The 15,535-nt window shown below is 38.6% G+C and overlaps 1 protein-coding gene across 10 annotated transcripts in view; it reads left to right on the top strand.

Moving 5' to 3' along the window:
* Positions 1–15,535, top strand: part of MECP2 (methyl-CpG binding protein 2) — a 78,260-nt gene that overhangs the window by 53,229 nt on the left and 9,496 nt on the right. For all 10 annotated transcript variants that reach the window (XR_014491631.1, XM_083355794.1, XM_083355793.1 and 7 more), the window contains one exon: positions 11,326–11,658. Coding sequence is in view for 9 of the 10 variants with exons in the window: in XM_083355794.1 (XP_083211920.1) it covers positions 11,326–11,658 (333 nt within the window). In the remaining variant the exon portion in view is untranslated. The remainder of the gene's footprint in view (positions 1–11,325; positions 11,659–15,535) is intronic.

Genomic DNA, 15,535 nt, shown 5'->3' with positions numbered 1-15,535 from the left:
AGCGCTTGTCTGAGGACGTCTCCGTGGTCATGTGGCTGGCATGACTAGACGCCAAAGGCGCACAGAGCGCTGTTACCTTCCCACCGGAGTGGTCCCTATTTTTCTACTTGCATTTTTACATGCTTTCGAACTGCTAGGTTGGCAGAAGCTGGGACGAGTAACAGGCGCTCACTCTGCTACGCGGCACTCGGGATTCGACCCGCCAAACTGCCGACCTTCTGATCGACAAGCTCAGCGTAATAATATATCAGTTTGATTACAACTTCACGTGTGATCTTAGTCTTCTGCGCCTGACACAAATGTAATCAGTTGGTGCAATATCCTTGTTATGGTGTAGGTACATAAATTTGCAGAAGTAATTGTCAACCATTATTCAATAGCCATACCCCTAACTCTCAGCCATTGTGTGGGGAAGAAAACGTCCAACAGTCAAAATTAATGGTCAGAATAGATTGGGCCATGGAACTCATTGGTGGGCAAAAACCTTTTGGCAAGCAAAGGAACCAAAGACTTTGCTTGGAATTTGTTGGAATTGCTCATATTTAAGTTGGATAGAAATAGTAAATTTCCAAAAAAAAAAAAATTGTGAAAATCATGAAAAATTGATTTTAAGCAATTTTGAATACTTTTTCTGATCAGAGTACAAGGATGCGCCTTCTGACCAAATGTTTAAAGCAACGAGAAAAATTTCAAATGTTGATTCCATTACAGTGCTGACTCTTTTAGCTTCCAATTTAGCTTTAACCAATTACTAAAAATAAAACATTAATAGTTTAAATATTTTTACAAGAAGCTTAGATTGTAGCTGTTTTGTAATTATAGTTACAGGTAAGTTATTAAGTGGGGAGAGATGTTATGGCTTGATATGGATAGAGTGAAAGATGGAGAGTCCATATTTATCTAAACGTTGGCTAACTGAATCTTTCAAGTATTCTCCACTGACATTTAAACCATTTCTGTGTCTTCCTTCCTTGCTTATTGTAAGGATTCCAGGTGTGTTGCGGACAGGTGGAGAACAATAGAATCTCTGTTTAGAAAAACAGGTGGGAGAAACTAGGCATACCCTTGTCTCCCATTTCAGTAGCAAATTTAAATGGAAAATAGTTGCAAAGCTAGATGATTACCAAATATTTGGGGAAGATATATATAGTGAAATTGAAAAAGAAAGAGAAGCTGGATAAATTCAAATACAGTTTTAGGATCCTGGTATTTAGGAATCTGATTTTGAAGAATAAATAACCGTGGGGATTTGGAGGTGCAGAAAAGTTGCAGCTAATTAAAAAAAGACCGAAATAGAGCCAAATATTAATTCAAATGTTTGAGAGATTTACGTGCTTAACTGCTGAAGTTAGCAGATACTCAATAGATAGACCCAGGCTGATCTTGTCTTTGTTTTGTAAAATAATTATTTTATAGGCAAACCCTGTTTAGTAACTGCTCAAAGTTATGATAGCACTGAAAAAGTTACAACTGGTCCTCACACATATAGCTTGTTGCAGTGTTCTTGTGGTCATGGGATCGGCATTCAGGCACTTTGCAGCCAACAGGCATTTACAGCCATTGCACTGTCCCATAGATGTGATCGCCATTTGTATACTTCTCAGCTGCTTCAGAAAAATAGTGTCAATGGAGAAATTGGCAATAAAGTCATGGTTATATGATATTTCACTTAACAACTGTGGCTGATTCACTTAATGACTGTAGCGGAAGTCCTTTGTGGTCACATGTTTCATTTAATGATCATTTCATTTAGTGATGGAGTTGCAGTCCCAATTTTAGCCAGTAAGCAAGAATTACCCATATTAATAATTTTAAGGGAAAAAGAAAGCCTAATGGTACAAAAATATATCTACAAGTGGAGAAAAAATTACCAAGATTGTACAGTTAATCCTCACTGTATATTTGATTACAGAATAATCATAGAAAACATTAAGGTGTATTTAAGTATATTATATTGTTTTAACAATGCAAATAAGAATTTAAATCTCTGAGCTTAGTGCCAAAATCTCTACTACTTGTTTTAAATACAAAAAGGGGAGAAAAACACTAAAACATTGTGGAAACGTAGAAACAAATTAGTTTCTAATTTCCCCTTTATCAAACTTTGAGATTACTTCTCACTAGTGCAGGGGTCTCCAACCTGAATGCTAACCATTTCCCCCCCTTTGGTAGCAAGTATGGATGAGGAACATTAACAATCTTAGTGAAGGCCACGGAAAAAGGCATTTTTTTTTAGGAACTAGTACCCTAAGATTGACAAACTAGAAGAAGATGCAAAAGGCATATTAATAAAAGGGGCAGAGTGTCTGTGAATTAGGCTAGGAATTTCTTTACAGTGGTAGGACCCAGCTTACAAGCCTTTCATACAAAAGTCTTCTTATCCTAAGCTTTTTTCCTTATCCGCAGAAGTTTGGTGGAAAAGTCAATATTACGATGCAATTATTAACAAATGGGAAATTAATATATTGCATATCACACACAGAGCTACAACTAAATCCTGGTTACTCCATAATCTCCCTGTGGCTAAATCTATTCCAGCCATTAAGGCATAGTTGTGAGGTAATAAATAAACTGCATTTACAGTTTTATATAATAAATCCACTGTCGCAAATTGAACTCTGATGTGTAAATTCTGATTTAGCTAATGTTTGGAAAGATAAACCACTTTTAGTAAGATTCATACAGCAGCATGAGCCCTAGAAATGTCTGTGGAGATTCTCAGTCATCCAGGTCACGGTTGTCCCAAAGGTGCTTTTTCAAAAGGCAACTGCATTTTGTTTTTCCTTGAAGACGTTTCTCATCCAAAAAGCTTCTTCAAGGAAAAACACAAGTCCAGTTGCCTTTTGAAAACACCTTTGGGAAGAGCCGATTCTTCCCAAAGATTCTTCTTTTCAGTGGTACTGCCAGGAAGAAATGGGAACATACGGGCATGGGGCTGCTAGGGCTTGTTCTTGTAATATTGAACAATACTTTACAGCAGACATGTCAAACACAAGGCCCGGGGGCCAGATCCGGCCCATGAAGTAGTTTCATGTGGCCCGTGAAGCCATCCTGGAAACAGTGAGGGAACGGCCCCCACTGCCTTGGCCCTGGCCCAGAGACCCTCCTTCTGCCAGAGACCCTCAGATCTGTCCCACTCCTGCCCAGGCCCCCATAGGCAGCCTTGATGCCAACGATGTAGAGTTGGACATGCCCACCCAGTAGGCCATATGCACTTTAGCCATGCCCCCAGTAGGCCACGCCCACCCAGGCCACACCCACCCGGCCCCCTGAGGGCAACCGCAATGCTGATGCGGCCCTCAATGAAATTGAGTTTGACACCCCTGCTTTACAGGTAGTCCTTGATTTATGACCCCAATTGAGGCCAAAATTTCTGTTGCTAAGCAAGACACTTGGTAAGTGAATTTTGCCCCATTTTATGACCTTACTTGCCAAAGTTGTTAAGCGGATCACTGCAGTTGTTCAGTTAATAACACGGATGCTAAGTGAATCTGTCGGAAAGTTGCAAAAGGTGATAACATGACCCCAGGACATTGCAAGCCACATAAACACATGCCAAGTGCCAAACCTCCAAATTTTTATCTCATGACCATGGAGGTGCTGTAGCAGTTGCAACTGTTAAGAATGGTCACAAGTCATCTCAAAGCAAAACTACGAATGGAAAAATGTAGATATAATTATTTTGAAGGAAATCCCCATAAGAATTTTACGAAAAAGGAAAGCCTATTCATTCCTTACAGATATTCTGAAGATGAGAAAAATTCCCTTTCATTGGGAGAAGCTTGAGGGAGTGACACTTGCATATCGTGAACAAAGTTTTTGACTGAACTCCACAGATAAAGCCAAGGAGTTTTTGAGGAGAGATAAATTAATCTCAGAAATAGGTGATGAAATGGAGATGGATAAGTCTTCGGAAGCAGGCCAGCTTTGAAAAACGGGCATTGAAGACGAGATGACTGAGGTATATCTTTTGAAGCTCAGAATGAGACCAGAAGTCATTTATAATATGGATACTTACAGGTGAAACTCGAAAAATTAGAATATCGTGCAAAAGTTCATTTATTTCAGTAATGCAGCTTAAAAGGGGAAACTAATATATGAGATAGACTCATTACATGCAAAGCAAGATAGTTCAAGCCGTGATTTGTCATAATTGTGATGATTATGGCGTACAGCTCATGAAAACCCCAAATCCACAATCTCAGAAAATTAGAATATTACATGCAATCAATAAAACAAGGAGTGTACATAGAACAATATCGGACCTCTGAAAAGTATAAGCATGCATATGTACTCAGTACTTGCTTTGGGCCCCTTTTGCAGCAATTACTGCCTCAATGCAGCGTGGCATGGAAGCTATCAGCCTGTGGCACTGCTGAGGTATTATGGAAGACCAGGATGCTACAATAGCGGCCTTCAGCTCTTCTGCATTGTTTGATCTCATGTCTCATCTTTCTCTTGGCAATGTCCCATAGATTCTCTATGGGGTTCAGGTCAGGCGAGTTTGCTGGCCAATCAAGCACTGTAATCCCAAGGTCATTGGACCAGGTTTTGGTGCTTTTGGCAGTGCGGGCAGGTGCCAAGTCCTGCTGGAAAATGAAGTCAGCATCCCCATAAAGCTCGTCTGCAGAAGGAAACATGAAGTGCTCCAAAATCTCCTGGTAGACAGATGCGTTGACCCTGGACTTAATGAAGCACAGTGGACCAACACCAGCAGATGACTTGGCTCCCCAAATCAACACAGACTGTGGAAACGTCACACTGGACTTCAAGCATCTTGCAGTGTGTGCCTCTCCATTCTTCCTCCAGACTCTGGGTCCTTGGTTTCCAAATGAGAGGCAAAAGTTGCTCTCATCAGAAAAGAGGACTTTGGACCACTGAGCAACAGACCAGGTCTGTTTTTCTTTAGCCCAGGTAAGACGCTTCTGATGTTGTTTGTTGTTCAGGAGCGGCTTGACAAGGAATACGACATTTGAAGCCCATGTCCAGGATCCGTCTGTGTGTGGTGGCTCTTGATGGACTGACTCCAGCCTCAATCCACTCCTTGTGAAAGTCCCCAACACTTTTGAATGGCCTTTTCCTGACAATCCTCTCCAGGTTGCGGTCATCCCTGCTGCTTGTGCACCTTTTTCTTCCACACTTTTCCCTTCCACATAGCTTTCTATTAATGTGCTTTGATACAGCACCTTGGGAACATCCAACTTCTTTTGCAATTACCTTTTGAGGCTTTCCCTCCTTACGGAGGGTGTCAGTGATGCTTTTCTGCACAACTGTCAGGTCAGCAGTCTTCCCCATGATTGTGATTCCTACTGAACCAGACTGAGAGACCATTTAAAGGCTCAGGAATCCTTTGCAGGTGTTATGGCTTAATTAGCTGATTAGAGTGGGACACTTTGAGCCTAGAATATTGCACCTTTTCACAATATTCTAATTTTCTGAGATTGTAGATTTGGGGTTTTCATGAGCTGTAAGCCGTAATCATCACAATTATGACAAATCACGGCTTGAACTATTTTGCTTTGCATGTAATGAGTCTATCATATATTAGTTTCCCCTTTTAAGTTGCATTACTGAAATAAATGAACTTTTGCACGATATTCTAATTTTTCGAGTTTCACCTGTAGTGACTTTGAACTATATTGTAAGAGTCACAGCTTTGCTGGCAGTTTTCCTTATTTGAACATTTTTTTCAATGAAAACATAAAACAGCCCCCCTCCCCCATATGTATTCACATTTTTGAAAGATAATGTGTAAATTAGGTCCTGTTTTTCTGGCTTTTTAATCTGTATAATTGGGAAGAATGTCTTCCTCTAATTTAACTCAGTTCCCATATTTTATAAGTCTCAGATCTTTCCTTCCTTCCTTCCTTCCTTCCTTCCTTCCTTCCTTCCTTCCTTCCTTCCTTCCTCCCTCCCTCCCTCCCTCCCTCCCTCCCTCCCTCTTTTCTTTTTTTATCATAATAGAATGTGTTCTACCTTTTATAGTTTTCGTATGGAGCTGCTAATTCACTTAAAAATGAATGGGAGAAGATACACACACACACACACACACACCCTTGTCATTTTACTTTGGGCCTGAATGAATACTATAATGTTGCCTAAGAAAGACATAGAATTGTTTCTTTATGACTTCAGTACCATCTTGTGGTATAAAATGTGAAGTGCAGGTATGTAGAGAAAAAAGGATATCATTTCTAGAGTAAGATTCTTCCGATTCACTAGCAAGATTGTTCCATGTTTATTTACTGTACAGGTAGTCCTCAATTTATGACCACAATTAAGCCCAAAATTTCTGTTGCTAAGTGGTTAATTGGATAAATGAATGTTCTCCCATTTTACAACCTGTCCTGCCACAGTTGTTAAGTGAATCACTGCAGTTATTAAGTTAATAACACAGTTGTTAAATGAACCTGGCTTTCCTATTGACTTTCCTTTTCAGAAGGACACAAAAAGGCGATCATATGACCCGAGGACACTGCAGCTGTCATAAATATGAGTCAGTTGTCAAGTGTCTGAATTTTGATCACATGACCAAAGGCAAGCTCACTAAGTGAACTCATGAATGAAAGCATATATATACATATACATATATATATAGATATCTATACACATTCATACACACACACACACACACATGTACGTATGTATGTGTGTATGTATGTATGTATGAATATGTATATAGCGGGGTGTGTGCTTTAGGCTGCTTCTGTTTACTCAAATACCTTACTGAGAATTGAGGACATTTATCTAAAGCAGTCCCAATTTATAGAGGTATAAGAAAAGGTTAGATATTAGCTCCATTACTTTGTAATCTGTATTTAAATCCAGTAATCCAAGCACTTGTTCTTTCAGCCCATTGCCCACCTATTTTAGCTGACTGCAATTCTAGATTATAGGCCAGTGATGTACTTATATCTACTTCACAGTTGGGAATGAAAAAAGCTCTTAGGGCAAGGGTCCCCAACCCCCGGTCCGTGGACCAGTACTGGGCCACGGTATGCCAGCAACCGGTCCGCACAAACAAGCAAAGCCCCATCTGCGAGATGCAGGCAGCACACAAAACCACACACCCTCCAGTTTGTGGAAAAACCTCTCCATGGAACCAGTCCCTGTTGCCTAAATGTTTGGGGACCTCTGTCTTAGGGCAATAGTTTTATTCTTTACAAAAACTATCAATAAATATCAGAAAATCAAACTTTTAGTATTTGCCCAATATTATCATCAAGTTCACAAATGGCAAATGAATGGGATTCAGATTGAACAGAGGCACACCTGGAGATATCTTGGAGTGTGGTTCCTTGTTTCTCTGTCCTGGAATGTTAATACATTGGTATTTATTTATATTTGTTATTTATTTACTGGACAGTTGTCACACAACATATTTTTACAGTTATCGTAAGATGGGTTCTGATAATGTTAAAACTGCCCTCAAACAACACATTTGTGTGTGTGTGTGTGTGTGTGTGTATGTAAAGGTAAAGGTTCCCCCGCACATGCGTGCTATTCGTTTCCGACTCTAGGGGCCGGTGCTCATCTCCGTTTCAAAGCCGAAGAGCCAGCGCTTGTCCGAGGACGTCTCCGTGGTCATGTGGCCGGCATGACTAGACGTCAAAGACGCGCGGAACGCTGTTACCTTCCCACCGTAGTGGTCCCTATTTTTATATTTGCATTTTTACGTGCTTTCGAACTGCTAGGTTGGCAGAAGCTGGGATGAGTAACAGGCACTCACTCTGTTACATGGCACTCGGGATTCGACCCGCCAAACTGCCGACCTTCTGATCGACAAGCTCAGCGTCCTAACCCACTGAACCACCGCGTCCCTTCATACACACACACACACACACACACCCCGTACATATACATATTATTATTATATTATATTATTATATTATATTATTATTAATATATTATTATATATTCATTCCAACCAAATATAAGAAAGACATTGCACCCCCAATATTTGTCATATTTTTCCAAAGGGATTTGCTCCAGCCTCCTATTTGTCATCAATTACAATTCTGAAATATCGTAAGGTTTCAATTCACCAGGGTGTTTGGATATTTTAAGGGTACTCCTATGTATCTTTGGCTATTTCCCTGTTGCGATGGCTCAATAGAAACAACCAGTGATGGCGAACCTTTTAGAGACCGAGTGCCCAAACTGCAACCCAAAACCCACTTATGTATCTTCGGGTGCTGGGTGGGCGTGGCCCATTGGGTGGGCGTGGCCCATTGGGTGGGCGTGGCTGCGATGGTAACAGCAGACTGAGTGGGACTAAAATTCCAACTTTGCAAGTTTTGTTTTCCCCTGAGAAGTTGAAATTGATTGAACCTTTTTTTTTCTTGCACACGGCAGCGGAGGCCTAAAGCGAAAAGGCCTAGGACTGGGGTGACGGTGCGCGTGCCCACAGAAAAGACTGTGTGTGCCACCTGTGGCATGCGTGCAGTAGGTTCGCCACCACAGAACTAACCCACATGCTACTGTGCTGTTCCTTATTTAAGAACTCTAGACAGAATTTCATTTATCTGATGAAGAATGTTTACTTCTTTCAGACAAGAACTCAAAATTATTTTTCCTAGTATCCCTGTTTTGTGCTACCATCTGTACAATGTTCTGCACCATTAATTAAGTTTGGAATCTCTTATACTAATATTTTCATTCTGTTTTATTTTATTATATCTCTTCTTAATCCATTTGAGATCCTATTATACGTATGATTTTCTATTTTGTATGGGTATGTAACAGTTCTACTCTTAGCTTATTTTTCTGTATTTGGTCTAAGAGCTGTAATAAACTGATTTTGATTTGTAATATTGGGCCATATAACAGTTTAGGTGAGTTCTCCATTTTTCCCCCCCCAGCTGAAATCCTTTCCTTTCAGCTGTACTTAAAGTTTGTTTAAGACAAAATTAAGGTTTTTATACCTCAGTCTGTGCTTTATTCAACTTAACTATCCCAAGGTGAGAGGTTACCTTCTAGGTGTAGCTTGATCAGTCATCTCATCATGTAAAGAGATAAAGAGGGAGTCATCAAGCAAACATGGCATGTGTATGTATATTGGAATGATTGATAAAATACTATACTGTATAGTGTACAAAATTTGTAATGGATAATTAAGAAAAACTTATCTACCACTAAGAATATTAGAGGGCCAGTACAGTGTATTGTTTAACATATATATTTGAATAATATTCATATTAGATAAATATAGCTTGAATTGTAACTGTTTACTGTTAAAATCATTTATCATCATTTTTTTCTTTGTTGTATATATATCTTTTTAGTTTTTAAACAGTTTTTGTTATTCAAAAAATAAATTATTTTTTGGAAATTGGTAATAAATTCAGCTACTTATATTTCAAATGTTGCTCCAAGAAAAACTGCTTGAAAAAGCTAGTCAGAAAAGCTTTTGAATCACTCACTAATGAACAGCAATAATATTTATTATTATTGTTTATCAAATTTATTAGTATACTGTATACTGGAATTAAAACTGCTGAATTAATATATAAAGTTACTTTCATTATTTTTTACGCTTTCTACTTCAATATAAATTAGTAAATAATTTCCTATAGGTTTTATTAAACTAGCAATGTTTGCATCTTCTCTTAGTCACATGGCTGAATTGCAGTTTGTCTGTTTGTTTATTCAATCTCTATAGCTGCCCATCTCAGTCAATGAATCTGGGCGGCTTACAATTACACAAAGCCAACATAATGTGTTATTTTGTTTTTCATTACAAACTGTAATGGCGACAGAATGTTGAGAGGTATCACAAATCTATACTCAATGAAAAACTGAGTAATGTGTGCTTTGAGAGCCAGTTTGGTGTAGTGGTTAAGGCAGGGGTCTTCAAAGGTCGCCCTTTTATGACTTGTGGACTTCAACTCCCAGCAGTGCTGGCTGAGGAATTCTGGGAGTTGAAGTCCACAAGTCATAAAAGGGCCACGTTTGAAGACCCCTGGTTTAAGGCATCCAATTAGAAACCAGGAGGCTGTGTGTTCTTATCCCACTCTAGGCATAAAGCTAGCTAAGTATTTATTTATTTTTATTTTTTTATTTTAATTCCATTTATATCCCGCCCTTCTCCGAAGACTCAGGGCGGCTTACAAGCTTAGCAGTAGCCTTCATTCTATGTAGATGCCTGCTTATTAGGGCTTTCACACACACCCCAAGCGGCATTATTACAAAGTCAGCTTAATTGCCCCCAACAATCTGGGTCCTCATTTTACCTACCTTGGAAGGATGAGTCAACCTTGAGCCTGGTGGGACTCAAACCTGCACTAATTGCAGGCAGCTGGTGTTACTTAAGGAGGCATTAGCCCACTGCTCCACCAAGTGACCTTGGGCTAGTCTACACCCAGCCCTAGGAAGGAGGCAGGGACAAATCACTTCTAAAAAAATCTTGCCAAGAAAACTGCATGGACTTGTCCAGGCAGTCTCTGAGTATCAGACATAATTGAGTGGAAGTGAAAAAAGGGTCTTTTTACATAATAGAATCTAACAACTGAGTTATGTGCTTTGATATTGCTGCATATGAAATTAGCAGGAACTCCTGCTTCATACCAGACAAAAATAGTAACGTCTGGCTTCCTCTGTTTAATTAAGCCAGCTGTAGAATTATAAACCTGTCTGTAAGTTGCAGCTCTTCAGGGAAGATATTTCTGGAATACGGACATAGAAAGATACAGTTTTGTTAGTATGTGACCTCTGAGAGTTGTTTAACTAACAAAAAGAGCACAGCCGATCATTGTTGTAGTCCTACAGAAATATACCTATGGCACCACTGAATCAAATGTATTCTTCTGCTGTTGCCAAAAGTATACAACACACTTTGTTTTTTTTTAATTCTGCCCAGCCCGATGAAGTATTGGAAAAAAACGTATTACTTATGGATAGATCCTCAGAAACTTAATGGAATGGGACCCATTTTATATGAGGGGAGAAGTATACAAAATAAAATACAAATATTTCAAGTTTGAAAATGGACCACCTGAGGCCAGAGACTGTAGACAAGATAATCCAGGAAAAGTTCTCCCATTGTATCCTTGTGTCAAAGAGAGATAGGCAACTGTTGCAAACCCCTTCCATCTTCCTGTCAGATGACTCAAAAACAGCTATCATTTAAGAGGTTGGAAAGAATTTCAAAAGTTACACCTTGCTTTTCCTTCTTCCTATTAAATCCTCCCAAAATAAATATGTTAAAGAGTATTTATGAATGTGACTTTGGCTGTAGGTGAGTTCTTATGCCACCTATCAGCCCTGATAATATATTGTTGTATGATATGCTAAGCACTCAAGACCTTTCTTTTCTCTATTTTGCAGGGAAGAAAAATCTGAGGACCAAGATTTACAGGGTCTAAAGGACAAATCCTCCAAATGTAAAAAAGTCAAGAAAGAGCGGAAAGAAGAAAAGCAACATGAGCATGCCCAGCCCTCTGTGGAGCCAGCTGAAGCAGGCAAGGCAGAAATGTCAGAAGGAGCTGGAACTGCTCCAGCTGTACCTGAGGCCTCTGCATCTCCAAAACAGCGCCGCTCTGTCATCCGAGATCGTGGTCCTATGTATGATGATCCCACTTTGCCTGAGGGCTGGACTCGCAAACTCAAGCAGAGAAAATCGGGACGCTCGGCGGGGAAGTATGACGTCTATCTTATCAAGTGAGTGACAGTGGCCCTTGTATGTTTGTAGTGCATTGCTCTCATCATGTGGTGTTCTCCAAAACTCAAAAGGGGGAATGTGCTTACTATATTACGGTCTAAGAGCTTATTTTGATCAGGATTCAGCAGTGGAGTATATGAGGGAGAACATATTTGAGTATGTATTACATTCTTCCTCACGTAATTATAGCCAGCCCTTATATTTTCTGGGAATTAGGAGATAATAGCATTTTAAGGTCTAATATAGGGTCTTTTTATTTTATTATTATATTTATTTATCCTATTTATTTTTATTTATATATTGTACTGTGTATGTTTCTTGTGCACAATTTCACTCTAATTTCAGACAGTAGGCCTTATGCTATTTTGTGAAAATAGAACAACAATACTTATTTTGACCCAACAGTCATTTCAGAGATATTTCATTACCTAAATGGAGAAACAGAATGACCACTGGTGGGCAAAAAAGCATTTGGGAGCAGGAACAAATTCCAACTTTTTGTTGGCTTTCCCATTTACTTTGCTTGTGGGAAGCTGGCAGGGAGTGTCAGAAATCACAGTCATGTGACTGTGGCTAACTGTGGCAACATGGCAGCACCCAGAATATATAACTGGTATAAAGATGCTAGAAATTTCAGTTGCATGGATCCTGGATTTTGTGAGCATTCTTTAAGTTAGCAGATTTGAGGTACCTGGATTCAAAAATGTTTGTGCTTTCATGCACCATTTGGGCTAACTGAAGGTTACAAACAAAGAGACACAACAGTTGTAGCAGTGTATAGATGTGGGAAATAAGAGCCTTTCCCACATCCCTTATTTCTGGATTTGTTAGTCCTTGTGAGATATCCATGTGACATAATTTCTAAATTACTGACAACTATTTTCTGCAATCCTACATTTTTTTCTCTAAGCTAAATAGTACTGTTGCTTGTGACTTGGTCCATTTTGTCTTATTTTCCTCATATATTGTGGTGAACACTTACTAACATTTCTTCCTTTACATTTTTTAACCGAACAACAAGTAACATGGCAAAGTTTAGAATGAAAAGTCTTCCATGCTAGGACTGTGCAGATATCAAAGTCATCCTTTGGAGCATATGGGAGGGTATATGTAGCAATTCCCTGAGCCAAATATCAATGAACATTTTCCTGTAATTGCGTGGCAGCTGCAGAGGGGATTGCTGGCAGGAAAAGACATGCTGCTTTTAAAAAAAAATTCAGACAACTGCTCTCTAACTGTCCTCATATACTCTTGGAATCTGATGCAGTGTGCAGCTGTGTTCTTGCCATATGGGCATACACAAGTGAAAAGAAACCAATACAGGATAATTTTACAGAAAGACTGTTCAAGTTCAAGAAATTACCCATTAATCTTCAAATTGGGATTTTCAGGAAGCAATAAAAACAGATGAAGATGAAAGCAATGAACATGTATTTTTTTTTAAATTCCATTTATATCCCGCCCTTCTCCGAAGACTCAGGGCGGCTTACAAGCTTAGCAGTAGCCTTCATTCTATGTATATGCCTGCTTATTAGGGCTTTCACACACACACCCCAAGCGGCATTATTACAAAGTCAGCTTCATTGCCCCCAACAATCTGGGTCCTCAGATTGAAGTTGTCAGGCATTTTATACAAGTTACATATGAGTAAATGTAACATAAGAAAAGGCATTAACAATTAATATAGGTCTACCCTAGATGCTATATGGAATCCCCCATATATTTAATTATGCTTCCAGAGGGGAAAAATGCCTCAGCAGCACTAAATATTTATAATTTACCACAGTCAGGAAAGGGTTAATGTATTATTCTGCTTCTCTTACTGCATAGACATAGGGCTTTCTCTCCCTAACTAGAGATTATCACAGGAACATTTTTTAAAAAAATACTTTTAATAATGAAATTATTAAGCAGAAATACTACAGAAATGCCATATAACTTGCCATAGAAATTTCTCATCTTTTCATCTTTCCTACTATCTTCTACTATTGGTTTCTTATGAGTTATCGATTGTTGCTTATAACTTATGATTAATTATAACTATAATTTATTACCTATGACCTATTACTTGTTTATATGTACAATGTGAATGTATGCACTGGAGATAAATTCCTTGTGTGTCCGATCACAGTTGGCCAATAAACTGTTCTATTCTATTCTATTCTATTCTATTCTATTCTATTCTATTCTATTCTATTCTATTCTATTCTATTCTATTCTATTCTATTCTATTCTATTCTATTGTTAATTAACAAGACTTAACTATTCTAATGATTTTTCATACTCAGTTTCATATTAATATTGCAATTCAGACATTTTTAAATTTTTAAATTCATTTTTAAAGTAGCTTTTGAGGATAAAACCTTCCCTCTTTAACTTGCAAATGGTATGCCCATTAGAAAATATTTACATTAGTAGAAAAATGTAAAGGCTTATCCATTCGAGGTAAACTCCAGTGATTTCATGGACATAAGCACATACATTTTTGACAGAAGTAGTTTGCCATTGTCATTTTCTGAGATATTTTTTCAACTTTAGAATCTAGCTTACGGCCCTGGTATTCCCTGGAGATTTCCTTATAATTAGCTATTTTTGCTGCTATAAATAAATAAAATCAGCGTTGAAGGAATTTCTTCATACAGAACAAGAATCCTAACAAAATGTTGTTATTTAGCAAGCGATCTATCAAAACACATCCTATCTAAATTTCCATACTGTGCATGGGGGGGGGGGGAAAGGTGTGTGTGTATATACTTCCAATTTTCAGCAAAACTGAGTCCATAGCGAATCAGTGGCTTGCTTAACCATCCCAGCATATAAAATAGCATCATTTTCCTAAGGGACTGATCAGAGATGTTACAAAGTAAAAAATGCAAAAAATCTGTCATGTTTTCAGAAAAAAAATATAGAGGAAAAGAAGCAGGTTCTTGTCATGTGATGATGTTTTTCGCCAAGAAAAATTTTCCCTTAGGAAAATGATGCTATTTTAGATATAGAAGTAGGAAAAAAGAACACAGGAAATCTTCAACTTACAACCATAATGGAGCCTGCCTATCACATTTGTAACAGTCGTAAAATGGGTTGGTCACATGACCACCTCAATTTTATGAGCTTTCTTATGGCAGTCATTAAGCAGCTGCTGGGATGGTTAAGCAAGCCACTGATTCGCTATGGACTCAGTTTTGCTGAAAATTGGAAGTAAATGCTGGTTTTAGACAAAACTGTCATAAAATGAAATCACATACTTCTAATGGCTGCAAATGTGGCCTGGTTGCCAAGCACCCAAAGTTCAGTCATGTGATTCCAAGGGATGGCAACTCTTGTAACTTCAAATCTGGCTTGCAACTAGCGCCCAGGTAGGACCATTGGCATGTAGAATGGTCACTAAACAACAAGTTGTAAGTTGAGGACTACCAGTAGACAAAACTTTGATAACACGTTCATACTGGTTTTCTTCGTAGAATTTTACAGGGGAGCTCAGATATTAAGCTGCCTTTCATTTGCTCTGTGTAACTCATTTTTCCATTAAAAAAGAAAAGGCAGAACAGTGGCTTAATACCTTTTGAGTGCTAGCTCTAAGGGCCTTCTTTCAAAGCTCTCATAATTAAAAGTGTTTGGGGATAGGTTGGAATCCAAATTAGCAATATATTAATTACTCTCCCTTATATTTCTATTAGCTTTCACACCAAAGCTATACATGATACAAGAGTGGGGGAAAATAGCTCTCAACACAAAGCAAAAGCTCAAAACCTCCCCTTATTGGTGGTTATTTGCAGGTGTGATGTTTGATGTATAGAGTATACTGTAGATTACAGAATCGTGTGCAAGGAGGGTTTTTTTAAAAAAGAATTATGTAATAATCTAGCTTGTGTATCT

This window comes from Vipera ursinii (genome assembly GCF_947247035.1).
Source record: "Vipera ursinii genome assembly, chromosome: 2".
In the NCBI taxonomy this organism is placed as follows: domain Eukaryota; kingdom Metazoa; phylum Chordata; class Lepidosauria; order Squamata; family Viperidae; genus Vipera; species Vipera ursinii.
Note: the sequence above shows the minus strand (reverse complement) of the source record. Positions and strands in the feature narration are given on the sequence as shown.